Source organism: Hyperolius riggenbachi, chromosome 4, assembly GCF_040937935.1.
Source record: "Hyperolius riggenbachi isolate aHypRig1 chromosome 4, aHypRig1.pri, whole genome shotgun sequence".
Lineage (NCBI taxonomy): Eukaryota > Metazoa > Chordata > Amphibia > Anura > Hyperoliidae > Hyperolius > Hyperolius riggenbachi.
The window spans coordinates 110,386,737-110,407,874 of record NC_090649.1 but is presented as its reverse complement, the minus strand read 5'-3'; the positions used below and the strand labels follow the sequence as shown (position 1 = coordinate 110,407,874).

Below are 21,138 nucleotides of genomic sequence, written 5' to 3'. Positions count from 1 at the left end.
TACAGGTGCCGCATTTCCCAGGTAAAGCCACTTTTGAACCAGAAAAAGCGGCAGGAGTGCCTGACCTGGGCTACAGAGAAGCAGCACTGGACTGTTGCTCAGTGGTCCAAAGTACTTTTTTCGGATGAAAGCAACTTCTGCATGTCATTTGGAAATCAAGGTGCCAGAGTCTGAAGGAAGACTGGGGAGAGGGAAATGCCAAAGTGTCTGAAGTCCAGTGTCACGTACCCACAGTCAGTGATGGTCTGGGGTGCCATGTCAGCTGCTGGTGTTGGTCCACTGTGTTTTATCAAGGGCAGGGTCAATGCAGCTAGCTATCAGGAGATTTTGGAGCACTTCACGCTTCCATCTGCTGAAAAGCTTTATGGAGATGAAGATTTCATTTTTCAGCACGACCTGGCACCTGCTCACAGTCTTAAAACCACTGGTAAATGGTTTACTGACCACGGTATTACTGTGCTCAATAAGCCTGCCAACTCTCCTGGCCTAAACCCCATAGAGAATCTGTGGGATATCGTGAAGAGGAAGTTTTGACGCAAGACCAAACACTCTGGATGAGCTTAAGACCGCTCCTGGGCCTCCATAACACCTGAGCAGTGCCACAGGCTGATTGCCTCCATGCCACGCCGCATTGAAGCAGTCATTTCTGCAAAAGGATTCCCGACCAAGTATTGAGTGCATAACTGAACATAATTATTTGAAGGTTGTCTTTTTGTTTTAATTAATAACACTTTTCTTTTATTGGTCGGATGAAATATGCTAATTTTTTGAGATAGGAATTTTGGGTTTTCGTGAGCTGTATGCCAAAATCATCAATATTAAAACAATAAAAGGCTTGATCTACTTTAGTTCTTTTAGTGTACGCTACAGTTGTGTGTAATGAATCTAAAATATATGAAAGTCTAATGTTTATCAGTACATTACAGAAAATAATGAACTTCATCACAATATGCTAATTTTTTTGAGAAGGACCTGTATGTTGCTGTCACTTACAGTAGGTAGTAGAAATCTGAAATACAGACAGGTTTTGGGTTGGTCCATCTCTTCATGGAGGATTCTCAGCATGGCCTTTATTCTTTATAAAGACATTCCCTTAAAAAAGATTTATACAGTGATGCTGGACAGCCTCCCTGCTCACCGTACACTTTTTTGGCAGTTGGACGGAGCAACTGCCGTTCACTAAGTGCTTTTAAACATAAAGAAAACCCTAAGAATCCCCTATGAGAAGATGGGCTAGCCCAAAATCTGTCGCATCATCACATTTCTACTACGTAATGTAAGTGACAGCAACATGGGAGAAAAGTAATTTATGGCTCATTTAACTCCGGAAGAAACGTACTTCTTATTTGTGCATGTTAATCCGTATTTCAAATGTTAAAATGTTTGTGACAGAGGTCCTTTAAGCAGACATCAAACAACTGCTGTACACACGCTGGTGTGACTCGCAATTCTGGCTGAGTCAGCCGAGTTCAATTCAGCATGTGTATGTATAGTTTTAGTCTGCAATAGCAGCATAGAACTGCAATTGTGTTAGAGATTACAGTAGATTGTAAGCTCCTCTGAGGACAGTTAGTGACAGATATTCGACTATTCTGTGTAGTGCAGCCAGCACTATATAAATACATAATAGTACAATTTGGTTTGTCTTGTGTAGACAGAACTAAAGAACATTTAAAGCAGCAAGTAAATACCCAGGTCATGTGATCTTAATATACTAAAGCAAGGTATATGAGCAAGACAACTGTTGCCCTCAAGCGACAGTTAGGGGCCGAGTGCTATACTGTTACTATGGAGAGAGGTATGACGAAACAGCTTCCAGTAGGCAGGCTGAGAAAGAGGAACAATAAAGGCATACCAAGCCATTAGAAAACATCAGGGGGACTCCAGTACACACTTTCAATTCTACGCCAAGTCCATCCTTAAAGGATACCACAACTGACATGTGGCATAATGATAGACATGGGTATGTACAGTGCCTAGCACACAAATAACTGTGCTGTGTTCCTTTTTTTCTTTCTCTGCCTGAAAGAGTTAAATATCAGGTATGTAAGTGGCTGACTCAGTCCTGACTCAGACAGGAAGTGCCTACAGTGTGACCCTCACTGATAAGAAATTCCAACTATAAAACACTGTCCTAGAAGAAAATGGCTTCTGAGAGCAAGAAAGAGATAAAAAAAGGGGGAAATTCTTATCAGTGAGGGTCACACTGTAGTCACTTCCTGTCTGAGTCAGGACTGAGTCAGCCACTTACATACCTGATATTTACCTCTTTCAGGCAGAGAAAGAAAAAAGGAACACAGTATAGTTATTTGTGTGCTAGGCACTGTACATTCCCATGTCTATCTCATTATGCCACATGTCAGTTGTGGTATCCTTTAATGGCCGCCTTGGCAGAATGCAATTTAGACACAGACCACCATACCCTGCATTGCAAAATGTAGGTTCATGCATCACCCACACATCAGAGGACCATTCACAGGCCCTGATGCAGCTATGCTGTCACTACTATTTGAATCCTGTACCTAAATCACCTGGACTTACTGGACTTTATTCCGTTATATAGCTAGTTATGCACATGCATACCCAGGTAAACCTATTCTCGCTCCGCTGAAAACAAGACAACTTAAATGTTGCGCCAGTGATTATTTACTGCAGTCTCGCTTTGGTTATGCGTTACTAATGTCTAGCCATAGGAAATGCCTAAGCTTTTTAATTAAGTATAACTTTGAGGTAATTACAGTTCAACAATGGCGAAGGAGACTAGTCAGGATGAGAAAAGCAATAATTAAATTAAATCTAATGATAGTTAAATAGCTGAGGACATGGAAATGTGAAGAATGTGGCAATTCTCTCGCGCACAACTTGGGGAAGAATTTGGAAGCATATAACACACATTGCTACATCACTAATTACTATACTACCACACATCTATCTGCAGTCACCCTCCAGTCAGCCACAAGGAGGCCTTGGTGAAGTAAACGCACTGAATGAGGACATGTTGAGGCCTGCAGGTTTATTACTATAGAACATTTCTACACTGCTTAGTAAACTACATTCATACTGTCTTCAATAGTCTTACTCCATGTACCAATTATCTACAAGAATGGAAAGAAAAGATTTTCTACAAAAACGGTTTCAGAATCACCAGTCTCCTCTTGTCCACCCCGACAGGCAGATTAAAGTGGACCTGAATTCTTGCACAGGACAGAAGAAAAACAGAGAAATGCACCCTGTATGTATTTAAAGAGCTTAGCCTGTCCTATTCTCCCTCATTTGTGCCCAAACACAAGCTGGAACTTGCTGTCTCCCCGTGTCACATGACTGCCACGGCAGATGAGCTCATTTGAAAGCACAGGCTGTTAATATGTCTGCTTCCATGAAAGCAGGAAGTAGAAACAGTGCAGATTTATTTTAGGATTTGTATCAGCTGTAACAAAGAAATGTTTTTGTTTAAAGGTTATTATGCTGTTGTGTATCTTTTAGAGCAGAGAGGCGGTCTGAGTTCAGGTCCGCTTGTTATTTTCTATAGGATGTCTGATTTTATGCCATTACTCAGCTCTCCTTCTCTTGCTTGCATTTCTTAGCATAATGAGCTGGGAAATAGAGGCCAGACAGCCTTGCCTTAGCAATACACTTACTGTTACCCTACAGCGTAGACGGCTAACAAGAAGCAGGACCATTTTTATATTTAATACATAACTGCAATGGTAAGGCACACCATTTCAAAAGCCTCAAACACCCGCTAGATGGAATCTGCTGTGTGTACAGCCTACCAAATCCATCACCAAGGAAACCAGAGGATCAGCTCATCTTAGCCGAGCACATTGTTCACCCCTTTTGCAACCGTTCCCTCATGTGCTGTCCTCCAGCGCCCCTGCCACACAGGACTGGTACAACTCCGACTCCAGGTACCAAAATTGCTCTGACTCCACAGTCCTTGCATTGGTACAAAAAGTATCCGACTCCACTGTATGAAACCCCCGACCCCAAATACCCTAAATCTGCTCTGACTCCTTGACCGACTCCACAGCCCCGTGTCAGCTCTTTGACCTGTAACTAAACAACTACATCTTCTGAAATGCATTGTGGCAGCCATGGATACTTCAAACAAGCTGTGTCAGGGACGATATAGATGCAGAACAGCATATACATGCAGAGCTAAGGAGCAGCCCCCCCCCAACAAACAAACACCCAACATCATTTACAAACCTCCTGTATGGGAAGGTTTGTCATGTATATTTTTATATATATGTGTTTAGATCCCCTGCAGCCTTATCACTAAGCTCTCCGGGTGAGATTGTTCCTTTAAAGGGAACCAGAGATGAACGATTCACACAAAATAAACATATCACTTGATAGCTTGTAAAGAATAAATGCTCTACCTGATAATTTCGCCGCTCTGGTGTGCCTTTTTGAGTGTTTTTTTTATCCATTATTGCTCCAGGAAATATCCAACATGGCCACCAGCTCATATCACTTCTGCTTCCAGGTTATAAGTTGTTCTGGATGTGCTGTCTAGGCTTATGAGACTATAGACAAGCAGGGCTGCTGCAGGCTTTCATCTGTCTGCTTTCAACTATTATTCTGGTATGCTGTGTGGCTGCCTGTAGGAAGTGTCTCTCATAGAAATGAAACTGCATACAGTAGATAATGACTGGCTGCACAGTACACACAGATACACTTGTGTGTGTCAGCTTCTTTCTCGGCAGCAGCAGCCCCTCCCATGTCAACAGCTCTGAGTAGGAAATCTGAGCCAGGAAGGGGGCAGGCTTGGACTTGAAAAGACTCCACAGAAGAGTGACTCAGCTATAATGATTCCAGGTCAAACCTCGACTGAATAGTCGGTGGATTCTTATCACAGTTGATAACAGATAGATTATACTGAAAAGAATAAAACTAAAAGCAGGGTAGGTGTTTACGGTCATGTTCCCACTGATAAATGTAATAAAATACATGAGGGTGCTTCGTCTCTGGTTCTCTTTAAAGCATACCCGAAGTGACATGGTGAGATAGACATGGGTATGTACAGTGCCTAGCACACAAATAACTATGCTGTGTTCCTTCTTTTCTTTCTCTGCCTGAAAGAGTTAAATATCAGGTATGTAAGTGGCTGACTCAGTCCTGACTCAAACAGGAAGTGACTACAGCGTGACCCTAACTGATAAGAAATTCCAACTATAAAACACTTTCCTAGCAGAACATGGCTTCTGAGAGCAAGAAAGAGATAAAAAGGAGAATTTCTTATCTGTGAGGGCCACACTGTAGTCACTTCCTATCTGAGCCAGGACTTAGTCAGCCACTTACATGCCTGATATTTAACTCTTTCAGGCAGAGAAAGAAAAAAAAAGGAACACAGCCTAGTTATTTGCGGGAAACAGCGAATAGCTACATATAAATGTAATCTCCCCACAACAAGCACATTATAGCTCAGTCATTTCATTTACCTTTCTATGTTCTGCTTGACACCAACATACATGACGGCTGCAGCATCTCATGGGAATCACTAGGCCCCAATCACTATTACATAGTGCTATAAAAGCAAACTACTGCTGCACATAAATAATAAAATGAAGTTCTCTCAAAGCCTCCTGGGACGCATGCGAGGCAACTGCTGCCTTGGAAATGGACCTCTTCATCATTTATGTACATGATCCCAGAAAAGCCAACAGAATACACATTTTATGAAGTCCTCTGAAGTGTATGACACATGGTTGCTCATAATTCAGTAACATCCATAAAATCACATTTACTGAGAAGACATTTGCAAGAACATTTTTTGTTTTGTTTTGATTGAAGTCAGGAAGCATTAGAGTCAATCTCTCTCTCGCTATTTTAGCCACGTGGGAAGGATTTTTACTGCGGTCCGTGCTACAGGATGAAATCTACTCACCTCATGTTACCAATGGCACTGCAGGAAGTGGAGAATACAAACAAAAACAAAACCACACAGAACATTTATATTGCACTTTTCTCCTGGCGGACTCAAAGCACCAGAGCTGCAGCCACTAGGGCGCGCTCTATAGGCAGTAGCAGCGTTAGGGAGACTTGCCCAAGGTCTCCTACTGAATAGGTGCTGGCTTACTGAACAGGCAGAGCCGAGATTCAAACCCTGGTCTCCTGTGTCAGAGGCAGAGAATGCCCTTAACCAGTACACTATCCAGCCACTCCCCAATAGTGAACGCTTCCATGCCCCATCTGAAAACTACATTCAATATCTTTTGCTGAAGTCTTGCTTTAAAAACCTCAATAGCACAGTAGTCAGATTCCTTTATTACAAAATATTTTTAAACCTCTACGTCTTCTGGAACTTACAAAGTATAAAGCTCAGGGCACGGATAGAGCTAACGGGATAACAGTATCACGACTCACCTGGGAAAAACTAACAGTCATCAAAACGTGTGTAGGTGTGTAGGTGTGTGTGTATGATTTTTTTTTTACCTAGGCTTGATTCTTGCTGCAGGGGTGTTCCCACATTAGCTGCATGCTAGTGCCTATGTTAGCTGCATACTTATTGCAGAGGAGTGCCTACATTAGCTGCATGCTTGTCACAGGGGTGTGCTTTAACATGTCAGGTGAATTCTGCTTAGGGACTCAAGTGCACTCTATCATCTATGACCAGCTGCATTGTTCTTAAGAGTGGATAATGGTTGCACAAGACACTCGGGAATCACTGCATATGCAACTTCAAATATGAGGACTGCCTGTCACAGTAACTGATCATTATAGCATGTATGGATGTATCAGATACCTATTTGCCCGAGCCCATTGCTGTCAAACGTTTACTGGGTTGAGGCAGTTCCTCTATGCAACCCAAGCCTCTAGCAAATTATAGGAGTCTACTACACCTATGCTAGAACACTTATGCTATTGCCCATACAATCACATCCAATATTCCTCAAATGTCTCTAAGCTAACAAAAACGAAAACAGCACACAATCTGTGCACATAAAGCTTCAACACTTTAGCTTTCAGCTACACTTAAAGAGGAACTGTAACATAAAAATATCCCCTGGGGGGTACTCACCTCGGGTGGGGGAAGCCTCCGGATCCTAATGAGGCTTCCCACGCCGTCCTCCATCCGTCAGGGGTCTCGCTGCAGCCCTCCGTGGAGTCCGGGCAGCGGTGACGTCATTATTTACCTTCCTGGCTCCTGCGCAGGCGCTCTGACGGCTTTCCATTCCGAACTACACGGAAATACCCGATCGCCGTCGGGTCCGCTCTACTGCGCAGGCGCAAGTCTCCTGCGCCTGCGCAGTAGAGCGGACCCGAATGAGATCGGGTATTTCCGTGTAGTTCGGAATGGAAAGCCGCCACAGCGCCCCCGCTGGAGCCAGCAAAGGTAAATATTGAAATGACAGTCGGCACAGTCGCCGGCTGTTCGGAGGGCTGCGGAGAGACCCCCGTGGGACAGAGGACGGCGTGGGAAGCCTCATTAGGATCCGGAGGCTTCCCCCACCCGAGGTGAGTACCCCCCAGGGGATGTTTTTAATGTTACAGAGTCTCTTTAAGCTGATTGAATATGTATTCCAAACATAGAACAACAAATTGAGTGAAATGTTTGTTATAGAAAAAGATTAGTGGAATGGCTTGCAAGACGTTGACATCACTCATCTCTACAGCTACTGTACATTTTCTATGAAATGATCAGAAAAGGTACTTACCCAATGTGTCCTTCAAGTTTTTTACAATGGAGGCCTTCCGGGCACTGTTCTTTCTCTCAACATAGTTTGAAGGCACAAAGCCAGTCTTATTCATGGAATTGCGCACTCTCCACCAGGACTTGGAGTCATCCAGCAGCAGCAGTCGCTCATTCTTTTTGATGTCCAGTTCCTGATCTTGCTGGGCCACATAGTCAAACTTGGCGACCACAACCACCTCGTCTGTCATCTTCTAATCTTATAGGCACTGTAACGAGACATGAAAAAAATGAGTTCTCCTGACATAAGTCCATCTGTTCAGAAGCATGATAAATAATATGATTGAAGCCATGCGTTAGAGCCGTGTTTCCCAACATTTTATTGGTATGTACCTCTTTTGGAATCCTGTGCTCAGTAAGTGGTATAGCCCTGATGACGCCAGTAGACAAAACTAGACGCATTGAGAGGTGGCTGATGGAATATTCCTTGCAGTATATATGTATATGGTTGCACCAGTGCTGCAGTCCAATATTTTCTAAACCCAATGATCCCTCGTGGAGTTCACTTTCAACATATAGCTGCAGGCACAGGGAGTGAATCTAAAGCTATGGCAAGGCGCTTCTGTCCCATAGTGTACTGCAACCCCATTATCTGAAATATTTTATTGCACACAAGTTCACTCTAAAAGTAATAAAATGTTCTTTTTACAAGTGCTATTCATTACTTGAATTTTTCATAGCACAGGGTTAGTCTGGACATCTGGATTGATTTATATGGTGGCTTTCCACAGCTCCATACTGTAACTGGCAACAGCATTCAAAGGGTTAACTACCGTGCACATTGCTTCTCCACATTGCTCTGTGTGGAGATGGAATAGAGGGACCCTAGTGCTGGCAGGGAGGGTTCACTAACCAGACATATTTCAGCATTGTTTGCAGTGTAATGTAAGTGTGTGAGCTTCCTGTTTCACAGTCTAATCAGACAATAGCTAAAACAGTTACCTCAGGAAGCTCAGAAGCGGATCTGGAGCTTACAGCAAAACCAAGAGTGCCTATTTTTAATATCTGGAAGGAGCAGCCATTACTAGGCGCTAACAGAAAATGATCATTATACATAGCCACCAACTGTGCGTTTTTGGTTTTTATTTGGGTGGGGGAGACCAAACCCCTCTGTCCTTTCTTAAGCATAGGTTACTTTAGAACTAATGTACAAATCTATAGAATACATATTTCACTACTTGAATTTTTTTTTACTTTAAGCTGGCCACTAACGGTCCAATTTCTAGTGAAAAATCGTTCGAGCGATCAGAAATTCTGATCGGACGAAAAATCGTTCACTACACCATCAACTAACCAATCTTTGCTTCCTATCTATGACGACCACCAAGAAAATCCAAATTTTCGTTCGACGAAAATTCATTCGGGCGACATTTTTTTCACTCGTTCATAATCGATTGTGTCCACCAATGGAGATTATTTACAACCAATCCGATCAGAATTTCTGATCGCTCTAACGATTTTTCGCTAGAAATTGGACCATTAGTGGCCAGCTTAACTCTATTCCCTGCCTACAGATTGATGTGTTAAGGCGGGTTAACACTCGAGTGCTTCTAATCGCTTTGATCGCCGGCGATCAGAAAAACACTGCTGCTAATGTATGCCTGTGGGATCATTCTCACACTCAAATGCGCTGCTGCATGCAGCGTTTTGGGGGCGATTGTGTTGTGGTACTAGTTTTAATGAGCGGGAATCAAAATGCAAATTGCTACAAAATTGCTGCAAAAACTTCAAGAGTGATCCGTCCCTTAGAGAAGAGCACTGTTAGTGGTGTGGTTGCGATGCGACGTCCACAGTATGGTTTAATGGCGTGCAGCATTCCAACGCACTAACAGTGACAGAGAAGCATACTTCTCATTGACTGTATGCTTCACTGTATGTGACGCAATGCGCAGATAAGGTGCAATGCCACTTTGCATTACTGCCTTTACAAGGAACTCAATGCTTACTGTGAACCTAACCTCATTTAAAAATTTAAAATGTAAAAAAATTCAACTTAAAGGTGTCATAATAAAAAATGGTTTCCTAATGATTTGGCACTAAAATGTGTTTCGTAGGTCTGGCCCACTTCCTCGGGTGATATGATTGTTAAGCTGGTCCTTGCTTGGGTATGAGCACCTCATTCATTCTGGCTGATTACCAATTAACTTACAATGAAAAGCCTTTAATCTTTTTTGCTTTGGGTGTGACCTTTCCATTGGTGCGGCCTATGGGTCATCATAGTCCAGTATATGTGGTGTCACAGGAAAACGGTTCAGAACACAAGTTCTACAGAATGACTGTTTCCACAGTTTATTATTCTCTAGAATGTATGAATAACCACTTAACCCGCAAACCTAAATACAAGCAGAAAAATTGTGAGCATGGCTACTATCAAGCCTGGGAACCACTAGCAGCCTTTTCTAAGCGCTTGTGATTTGAAAAGCTCTTGCTGATGTAAGGCTATGGGGGATTTAAAATCACATTCCTCAAGTGGTATCACACACATAGTATTACATTAGCAAGAGCTTTTCAAACCACAAGTGCGTAGAAAAAGGCTTAGAAAAGCACTGCACTAGTGGGTTCCAGGCCTCACATTGCAGGACAAGCAACACAACTTCCTCCCAGTGACCACATAGCTGCAGTATAAATGACCTACATATCACATAAATAAAATTATCACAGATCTTTAGAGACTACAGTATGTCTGCTGACTTCCCTCCTGCTACGCATCTTCTAGAATAGATCACAACAGCTGTATCCTCCCATAATTCATCACACATACAACCACAAGCAGGTTAGTTAAAGCGGGATTGTCACTATAGAAAAACAAATTTGAACAGCAACTGGTCTGAGTGTATTAAGTGATAAAAATGATAATCCTGCATTCAAAACTTTCTGCTGTTATGGTTTGGAGTTATCACATACCTTAGGAGCACTGGCCCTTTAAAGTAAATGGTTACCGATTAAAAAAAATAAAAATAAAAAGTCAGATACTCACCTAAGGAGAGGGAAGGCTCGGCCCTAATGAGCCTTCCCTCTCCCCGTGCCCGGTGGATCCTCCGTTCAAATCCCCCGCCGCGGGGGACTTCATAAGTCAAATACTGCCGCATCGGAATTCTTCGGGAGCACTCGGGCTCCCGAAGACGGGCCGCTCAATACTGCGCACGCGCGAGTGCGTCATAGGCCCTAGTGGGCACTCGCTCCCGAAGATTTCCGAAGCGGCAGTATTTGACCAAACTGGTCGAATACTGCAACGGGGGATCGTGAGTGGGACCGGGCACTAGGAGAGGAGAGGAGAGGAGAGGGAAGTCTCATTAGGACCGAGCCTTCCCTCTCCTTAGGTGAGTATATGACTTTTCTTTTTTTTTTAATCGGTACATATTGGCTTTAATAGCCATTGCCAAACAGTTGCATGCTGGGGCTCTTTATCTATAATTATATTCCTCCTCTTCCCTTTATTTCCCTGCCTAGCTGCAACATAATCCTCTGTGTTTACAAGCATGGCTGAGGTGACTCAGCAATTGGAGAGAAAAAAAAAGTTGAGGGAAGAAATGACATCAGTATTTAGCCTCAAACTGTGGGCAAAAAACATGGTCCCCACCAGGAACAGAATTCACTTCATTTACTATATAGAATTCACCGAACTCAAAAGGTGGACAGTACAATACATTTGTTATGTAAGTAGCTCATGTATTTATGTGCATTTTTTCCCTGGCTAATCCTCCTGCTTTAAGTTTTTGTTGCACAAAAAAATTCCCTCATGAATAGCAGCTCTCTCCCCCACTGGATAGATGGAGGGTACTGAACACACTTTTGGCAGAGTGATCAGGAACACTCATTTCCATTGAGAAAATTCTCTAGTGTGTAACATTTGCTTCAGTTCCCAAAGCACGGAGCTTAGGGGTAATATTTGATTCTTCTCTCTCATTTAGTCCTTACATTAACTCCCTAACCAGCTCCTGTTATCTCCACCTCAAAAACATAGCACGCATCCAACCTTTTCTCTCCCATGACACAACCAAAATGTTAGTACATGCTCTTATTATATCTCGATTGGACTATTGCAATATATTGCTTGGTGGACTTCCAACTAACCGACTGGCACCGCTCAATTCTGTACTGAACTCTGCTGCTCGACTTATTCATCTCTCCTCTCGCTCTTCCTCTGCTGCTCCTCTATGTCAAGCTCTTCACTGGCTACCAATTATCAAGAGGATTCAGTTCAAACTCTTAACCCTAACCTACAAAGCTCTCCACAATCTCTCTCCCCTGTACATCTCCTCACTAGTCTCCAGATACCAACCCAACCGCAATCTCAGATCTGTACACGAGCTTCTTTTATCCTCTTCTACAATTACCTCCTCACATTCACGTGTACAAGACTTCTCACGTGCCTCATCCCTCCTCTGGAGTGTCCTTCCACAGCACATCTGCCACTCTCCCACCTTTGAAATCTTTAAAGGGAAGGTTCAGGGAGGGTATTGAAAAAATAAAAATCAATTTCCACTTACCTGGGGCTTCCTCCAGCCCGTGGCAGGCAGGAGGTGCCCTCGCCACCGCTCCGCAGGCTCCCGGTGGTCTCCGGTGGCCGACCCGACCTGGCCAGGCCTGCTGCCAGGTCGGGCTCTTCTGCGCTCCAAGGCCCGGCACTTCTGCGTCCCACGCGGGCGCGCTGACGTCATCGGACGTCCTCCGGGCTGTACTGCGCAGGTGCAAAACTACTGCGCCTGCGCAGTACAGCCCGGAGGACGTCCGATGACATCAGCGCGCCCACGTGGGATGCAGAAGTGCCGGGCCTTGAAGCGCAGAAGAGCCGGACCTGGCACCCGGCCTGGCCAGGTTGGGTCGGCCACCGGGAGCCTGCGGAGCGGCTGCGAGGGCACCTCCTTCCTGCCACGGGCTGGAGGAAGTCCCAGGTAAGTGGAAATTGATTTTTATTTTTTCAATACCCTCCCTGAACCTTCTCTTTAAAAGCTCCCTCAAAACCCACCTTTTCCGATAAAGCATATTCTCTAGCTTAGGCCATGCACCCACTAAATTACGCACTGCCCGTACATATACTGTATACTTCCCCCACCTCTTGTTTCCACCCTATTCCTTTAGATTGTAAGCTCGCAAGGGCAGGGCTCTCACCCTTTTGTATCATGGAAGGTTATTAATTTAATTGCTTGCACTCTGTTAGACATTTATACATTTTAGTCATGTTAAATTTGCTATTGTAGTCAGCAGTTCTGTATTATGTATCTGCTCATATTTGATGTATATCATTGTCTGTGTCATTATGTATCCCTTGTTTGTTTTCTTACATTGTACAGCGTCACAGAATATGTTGGCGCTTTATAAATAAATAATAATAATTTGCTTTTGCTACACTGGGCATTATGGGAAGCCAACCTAAAGATAGGTTTCAGATATATGTCACCAGAACAAAGAATGGTTTACCTCTGTTCAGCTTATACTGGAAATAAAACAGCCTTCCAAACCAAGATTCCTATTGTTTTTATTTTTAATGTGAAGAAGCACAGGGAGAATACCCGTTTATTGTTCTCACTTGAAATGGCACAATCAGTTTTATTCACCAGAGGGGAGGCGGTGGAGGAAACGCAATCAGCATGTACAGAGAGGCTGGAGTGCTGATGCATCTGATAGGTGTGGAAAGCAAAATCAACTACAGCTTGCGTCTGACAGTGATTGAATAATTGCTGCACAGATGAATAGCACTACAGTACGAGTGCAGAAAGCCAAGTACAGTCTGCAAAAACTATACATAAGAGTTGGTTCAGACAGACTGCTGCAGCTTTCATCTCATTGCATTTACTGTCAATTGTGGGAAGATGAAGGTCATTCGCAATTCTTGAGCCGTTGCATGTAGCAACCAGCAGCAGCTGCATTAGGTAGTTCCCTGCCCCTTATGGGGCTCCAAACACGACAAGGAAATGGACAGGAACTGATGCCAAAAACTTCTCTGCACAATAGCAGTAAAGCATTTAGCATCAGCTAAACGTACCCCTAACAGAATTATAGCTGCTTAAAACGGACCTGAACTCCGAACTTCCTCTCTGCTGTAAAGGATAAGCACCAGCAGAATAACCTTTAAAGATAAACATTTCTTTGTTACAGTGGATACAAATCCTGCAATACATCTGCAGTGTGTCTACTTCCTGCTTTCATGGAGGCAGACATAGGGTTGACATCCTGGGTTTACAAATTGGCTACCTTGTCTAGATTCCGGAGCTGACAAAGCTGAGAGATTAAATGACACTTGTGATTAGTCACTGATAAGGGAGAATTAGAAAGGCTAAACTCTCTAAATACACACAGGGTGCCTTTCTCTTGGTTTTCCTCCTGTTCAAGAGTTCAGGTCCATTTTAATATGAGCTGTGTTACAATAGGAAGTAGACAAAGCTACTGAATCAATGTAAAGCTGCTTAATCACACTACAGCCTTTACCAAGTCTGGGCTCACTACAATGAAACTTCAGACTATTTTTTAAATTATTTACATATTTGTTAGCACTATACACACCAGGTTTGTTGCTAAATATGCTCCAATATAACTCAACTAAGCGTATAAGTCTGGCCCAATGCTTGATCCTCTCAATAATATATGGTAAAGCGAGAGAAGGTTCGCTGTCTGTCAATTCCTGGTGACTTTATACCGGGAAGATAAAAACTCTAGTAAAATAGATGGGAGCTGGATGTGCAGGCTGGCGGGTGCAGCAGGACTAGTGGCTAAATGCTGTTTTGCATCCTTCCGGACACATGTTCACGGCCTACTGAAGAGACAATGCTATGACAGTACACAATGAAATGTGCCCATGGCCAGACCTTATGAGAGGGAGAGGCATGACTGTTATAGGGGAAGAAGCATGGCTGTCTTTGCTATAGGTGGAGAGGTGTGGCTTAACTTGTTATAAGGAGGAGAGGTATAACTATAGTTATAATAGGTAGCAGTACAGCCACAGTTGTTATGACGTGTACAACCATTCATCCTGCCCTCATAACAAATCTAGTCATGCACCTCTCCCTTATAACAAAAGCCTCCCTTATAACAACAATAAAATTCTTCATTTGCGACAAGTATCTGTCTCCCTGCCACCCACAAGAAGTACAGTCATTCAATTCTCTCCTACATCCAAACACGTATCTGTAGCTTGTTATTGCCCATTATGCTCCATGTAAAAAAGACTGCCAAGCCCAACCCCACCCAAAAGGAAGCATTGCCATATCCCCCTAACCTACCGACCCCAAATCATAAGCTCCACCCACCTACCCTCTACCAAATACCAAGCAAGGCAAGAGCGATACCACACCCAGTAGGAATAATAGCCGTAGCCTCCACCCTGAGGGCAGGTAAAGCCACATCCTTTATTCATCATTCATAAAACAATGATATCCATAACACTGCCCAGTAAGAAGCATAGTCTATAGTTTTTACACCACAGTTTAAGTCAAGTTATTATGTTATAGCCCTGGTTCAGTTTTTAACAGCATATGACAGTAAATGTACATAAATTAGAAATGCACAAACATTTATGAATTTCATGTCTGTATTTTCTGCAAGAAATACATTTAAAGTAAAATATCTGCCTGCTGGCTCATTTAGATGAATTTCTTGTTAGCATGACAGAACAATTTCATTGGAACGACAGCTAGCTGTCCATACTTCTAGCCCTACTCCATCATCAGTTACAAGAGGTGGTCTACCAGGGGGTAGCGGCCGGTCTCACTCCATGTGCACAGATAGTGTGGACCTCCACCTGCCTCTTTCTTCAGAGATTACCTCTTTGTGGCCAGTACTGCAGTGCTACAGTTGAGGAAAATCTAATCTCCCTATTCCTACAGTGTGAAAAGAGCATTTAACTCTTTCCACTGGCTTTATAGAAGGGTTTAAATAAAAAAGACCAGTGAAAATCTGTTTTATTGCAGCAGGGTGATGAGAGGTACACATGGCTTTTATAAAAACACTGGGGAAAGGGTGCAAGAAGCGACTAATATTTAATTTACACACCAAGCTGGTAGGAACTGTAGCTGCAGTGCTGCCCACAAAGAATGAATCTCTCAGCACACAGATGAGGGGAGATGGGTCAGGCGATCCGCTAGGTGGTGGAGGACCAACTGCCACAGTGCTAGAAGCAAGGACCTAGACATTAGCTGCTGGGTGTGTATGTCTACTTGTTGCACGCCGTGCAGTACATTGACGGGTCTGCAAAATTCACAGGATGCACCAGGGCCATGAATGCAAGTCTGCAGCGGAGTGCAGCTGACGCTCGCTCCCGTTCGCCCGCACACCGCCGTTTAGAGGGGAGGTTAATGAATGGGACCGCAGTTCCCATTCAGAAATCTAAGTCCCTGATTCAATGAATACCGGCGTCTAAGAGACGCCGGCATTCATTGTATCTTCCTGTTACACTGCTACGCATTACTTCCGATTCACGTGCTTATGTAGGTGAATCAGAAATAATGACTGAGGACATCTTGTGGCCAAATCGTATATTACACCAAAATTCATTTTTACTTAATAAAAATCCCCACATTGACTTTTATAATTAACCATTTCCCTCTCACCCCCTCCCATAGTACCCAAACTTTTTTTCTATATAAGGGGGGGGGGGGGGGAATTACATTAAAAAAAATATATATAAGTAGTTACCTTAGGGACTGAACTTTAAAATTTATGTCAAGGCGGTATATTACTATTAATTTTTAATTTATGGTTTTGTAATTGCTGGACACAAAACTGAAAAAAATGCACCTTTATTTCCAAATAAAATATTGGCGCCATACATTGTACTAGGTAAAAATGTATTAAACGTTGCAATAACCGGGACAAACGAGCAAGTAAAATGTGTGGCTTTTATCCATAGTAGAACATTTTATTTTAACACTATAATGGTCAAAAACTGAAAAATACTGAATTTTTTCAAAAAATTTTTATTCATGTTAAAATGCATTTAGGATAAAATAATTCTTGCCATACTGTACCTCCCAAAGAAAGCCTAACTGGTGGCGAGAAAAACAAGATATAGATCATTACGCTGTGATTAGTAGTAATTAAGTTATTGGCGATAGAAAGGGAGGAGCGCTGACAGGTGAAAATTGCTCTGGTCCATAAGGGGAAAAACCCTCAGTCATCGAGTGGATAGATGCAGTGCAACTGGCGGCCCTTGGGCCGGATGTGGCCCCCAGGCTGCACTCCCTTGCCTAGATTTTTGGATTCAATTCCCTCTTCCTCTGGCAGGCCCACCTCAGGTTTACACTTGGCTCCGCCCCAAAAGCCAGGACATAGATGCTTTGCTGCCTCCAGCCGAAACATCCGGGTCTAGATACACTCAAGTTGGACAGCACTGCTGTAGAGGCTTCCCAGGTTCTCCTCATTCCTACTGCTGCGTTGTTCTTCTACACAAGCAAGTGCTGCACACGCGTAACCACAGCCGCGTCTGCACAGTAGCACGGAAACGCTCTTAATGAGTAGATCCGGCTTACTGTGCAGGTGCAGCTGTATTTGCACAATACAGTCGTGCTTGTGCCTCAAGAAGAGCGCAGCCCAGATGTTCCTACTGGCAAGGTAATCTTTGGGGGTCTACACTTGGTAACAGGGGACTGGAGGACGGGGTAGGAAATCTCTATAGGATCCAGAGGCTTCCCTATTCCTAAGTATGTACTTTTGTACCAGATCATGAATACAAAAAGGGGAGAGGGGGAGGAGAGACAGCCGAGAGCCCACTATGGTGTAGTATGTAAAGGTTTGTCGCAGGAGACAAAACTTCGACATCTGAAATAATAGTGTGGGTTACCACTTGAGTAACAACTGTAAATGCAGGTGGAGAGATTGGACCCAACCCCACTCAGATTAAGAAATCGCTCTCTGTAGTATCAAGAAAAGGGTGACACCCCTCCACCAAGGGTGGATAACAACTAGACTGATATAGAATAAACAGAAGCACCAGAAAGAATAAAATACACACACAAAAAAACTGTTTAAAGTGGAAGACAGTGGTGGAGTTCGCTCCCAACAGATGACACAATAGGTCTATATCAGTGTAAAGCACAATTTTTATTGAAATTTTACTCCACAGTGTTGCAATGTTTCGAGACCGCTTCCTCAAGCAATAGGGGGAGCAACAGTGAAAAGGTGCGGAAACTTGAGTGAATAAAGCCCCCTACTTACAAACATTTTCTGGTCCGGGAGTGTTATGTCTTCGGACACTGATGACCCTTCCACCGATGGAGGAGACGTTACCCAGTAATGGGCTCTAAGTGCCCATGGGCCTTCACCAACAAACCCCAAGGGGAAAGCTGGACTTAGCTGCCTAGTGTTCACCAGGTCACTACTGGGATATTCTCAGCTGGTGGTTGGGAGAACAGTGCCACTGGAGTAATCCAGTAAGGGTAAGTCCGTTGAGGTAATCCGGGTCAGGGCAAGGCAGCAAACAAGAGCAGAGTCCAGTAACAATCAGAGTCAGGGCAGGCGGCAGGCAAGAGCTGAGTCCAATAGCAATCCGGGTCAGGGCAGGCGGTAGGCAAGAGCAGAGTCCAGTAGCAAACTGAGTCAGGGCAGGAGAATCAGGATAGTCAAGCAGGCCGGGTCACAACAGAAGATCAGACAGGAAATCAGGCATGGTCAAGAGCGAACCGCTGAACACCAAACTAGCTGTCAGAACAAACAGCACTGAACGCTGGGGAAGGGACCGCCTTTTATAGGGGCAGGGCCGCACTTTGCGCGCGATCTCGACCGCTGCGCATGCGTACAAATGCCCGGCATAGTCCCGCGCATGCGTACGCGTGACCTGACGCCATTCCGCATGGACGTACGCACGCCCCCGACCGTCGTAGCCAAACCACGGCCAGCAACGCGCACGCAGAGACCACCGGACGCCAGTGCGGCACTGAAGCCACACACGGAGGACGCCGCAGACGGAGCAGAGCCACGTGAGTATAACAGGGAGATAGTAAGTTGAGTCCTGTGTTCAACATGGTGAAACGTGGATAAATGATCGACTTTTGGACAACTCTGGATTAGGACATAAAGTATAAACTGTGTGGTGTTTTGGTTGTTTTCAATGTGCTTTTAAATTGTGTTGAATTGCTTATAACAGCTTGTACAATACTGCAACATTTAACAACAAAAATATGTATAATAAAAAAAAAAAACAGTACATTATAATTTGTACATGAAGACAACTTTGTATCTCTGCAACATTGTAGTTTTAAGTAGGGGGCTTTCTGTATTCTGCCTTCACACTACAAATAAACGTTTTGACTGCTCCAAAAATAAAATAAAAAGTGACGTAAGGAAAGCACATTGCAGCAAGCTGTTCTCAGCCACAGATGATGTAAAGCATTTTCACACAGGCACTGGTTTCATTTTATGAAATGTGGGAAACTCCCCTTCACTCTCACTTATTCAGAATTCACAGCAGCTCAGAATAAGTTTGGCTCTTAACATTCTGGAATATTCTCGTAACCCGCTTCCCGGATACGTGGTTTCTACAGTTATCATTTAAAAAGAATGCATTTTCTGTATCCAGCAAGTAGATATGAGGAAGAAGAATCAGTGTTTGTTTTATAAGAAACCAGCCACAGTGAGTTGGGCAATCTACAGGAAATGATAGCTTGCATATAAATACAGTAAACTAAAGCAGCAAGGTTATTACATCTCTTCATTAACACTGTCCAGCATCCAAAGCCAAGCACTGTCAACTGTATGCAGTCAGATTAAGAGACACAATATTATTATTTTTATTATTATTATTTAGTATTTAGGTACAGTAGTACCAACATTTTCTGCAGCTCTGTACAGAGTATATTGTCTTGTCACTTAATTGTCCCTCAGAGGGGCTCACAATGTAACCCCTACCGTAGTCGTATGTATCTATGTATGTATCATGTATGTATTATAGTCTAGGGCCAATTTTACAGGAAAGTCAATCAAGTGATCTCTATGTTTTTGGGGTGTGGGAGGAAACCAGAGTGTCTGGGGGAAACCCACATAGACACAGGGGGAACATACAAACTCCATGCAGATAGGGCCCTGGTTGTGATGTGAACCTGGGACCCAGCGCAGCAAGGCAAGAGCGCTACCCACTACGCCACCGTGCTGCCCACAATATGGCTATGTGACCAAGCTCAGGGTGCTTTAACTGTGGGAGAAGACAATATACTCTCTACAGTGATGCGGAAGATGATGGCACTATAGATACTAAATAACAACAACAACAACTATAAATAACTGTTACATCACTGAATCTCTTCCATCACTGGGTGGCACTGCACCGCTGACACCATCTTCTGAGCCATGATTACAAGTAATAACGTGATCAGAAGAGGATGTCGGGAGTTTACCGCTGCGGGTGGAGGAAGAGGAGAAGCTGATCCAGCATCCGGACATGTAACTGACAGCTCCCTGCGCCACTCCGCATAGCCTGCCAGGCCAGGGAAGGGAAGGCACACTTACCCAGCGGCAGAAATAATTTGGCACTGCAGCCACACAAAGGTTTGCTTTATGTGGCTGCTAAAAGGTTGGATTACAGAGGAGGCACCCCTGTGGGAAGTGCTTTCCAGCAGGGCCCTCCTCTGCAATTGTCTGCTTAAAGGAATACCAAGGTGTGTGTGTGTGTGTGTGTGTGTGTGTGTGTGTGTGTGTGTGTGTGTGTGTGTGTGTGTGTGTGTGTGTGTGTGTGTGTGTGTGTGTGTGTGTGTGTGTGTGTGTGTGTGTGTGTGTGTGGGTGTGTGTGTATGGGTGTGTGTGTGTGTGTGTGTGTGTGTGTGTGTGTGTGTGTGTGTGTGTGTGTGTGTGTGTGTGTGTGTGTGTGTGTATATATATATATATTTATTAGCATTCCTTTAAGCAGACAATTGCAGACAATTGCTTCCTCCAGTTCCCTGCAGGCTGATCAGTCCCACGTCATCTTCCCAGGCTGTCTGCTGTCTGCTAGGCGGTTTGGTAATTCCTCAAGTTATGGTTGGGGGATCTGGGAGTGTGTCCCCCTATCAAGCTTCTGTCACCGGAAGCATACTGAGCAGCACAAAACACTCCCATCCACGGGATTGCAACAGGGGAGCGCGCACAGCCAGACTGCACCTGTGCCGACTGGCGTATTTACTGGGCTGCCTAGCGGAGGATCCAGGCAGCCTGGGAGGATGGCAAGGGACAATCAGCCTGAAGGAAGCCCCAGGTATGTATAATTTTTTTTCCATCTTCTCAGGTACACTTTAAAGGACAACTGAAGTAAGAGGGATATGGAGGAAGCCATATTTATTTCCTTTTACACAATACCAGTTACCTGGCTGCCCTGCTGTTCCTCTGCCTCTAATACTTCTAGCCACAGACCCTGAACAAGCATGCAGCAGATCAGGTGTTTCTAACATTGTCCGATCTGAGAAGATTAGCTGCATTCTTGTTTCTGGTGCAATTCAGACACTACTGCAGCCAAATAGATCAGCAGGGCTGCCAGACAGCTA

The 21,138-nt window shown here is 44.0% G+C and overlaps 1 protein-coding gene across 2 annotated transcripts in view; it reads right to left on the bottom strand.

Moving 5' to 3' along the window:
• Positions 1-21,138, bottom strand: part of NCK1 (NCK adaptor protein 1) — a 167,014-nt gene that overhangs the window by 76,433 nt on the left and 69,443 nt on the right. For both annotated transcript variants that reach the window (XM_068280404.1, XM_068280402.1), the window contains exon 4: positions 7,662-7,905. In XM_068280404.1, the coding sequence (XP_068136505.1) occupies positions 7,662-7,887 (226 nt within the window). In that variant the 5' untranslated portion in view covers positions 7,888-7,905. The remainder of the gene's footprint in view (positions 1-7,661; positions 7,906-21,138) is intronic.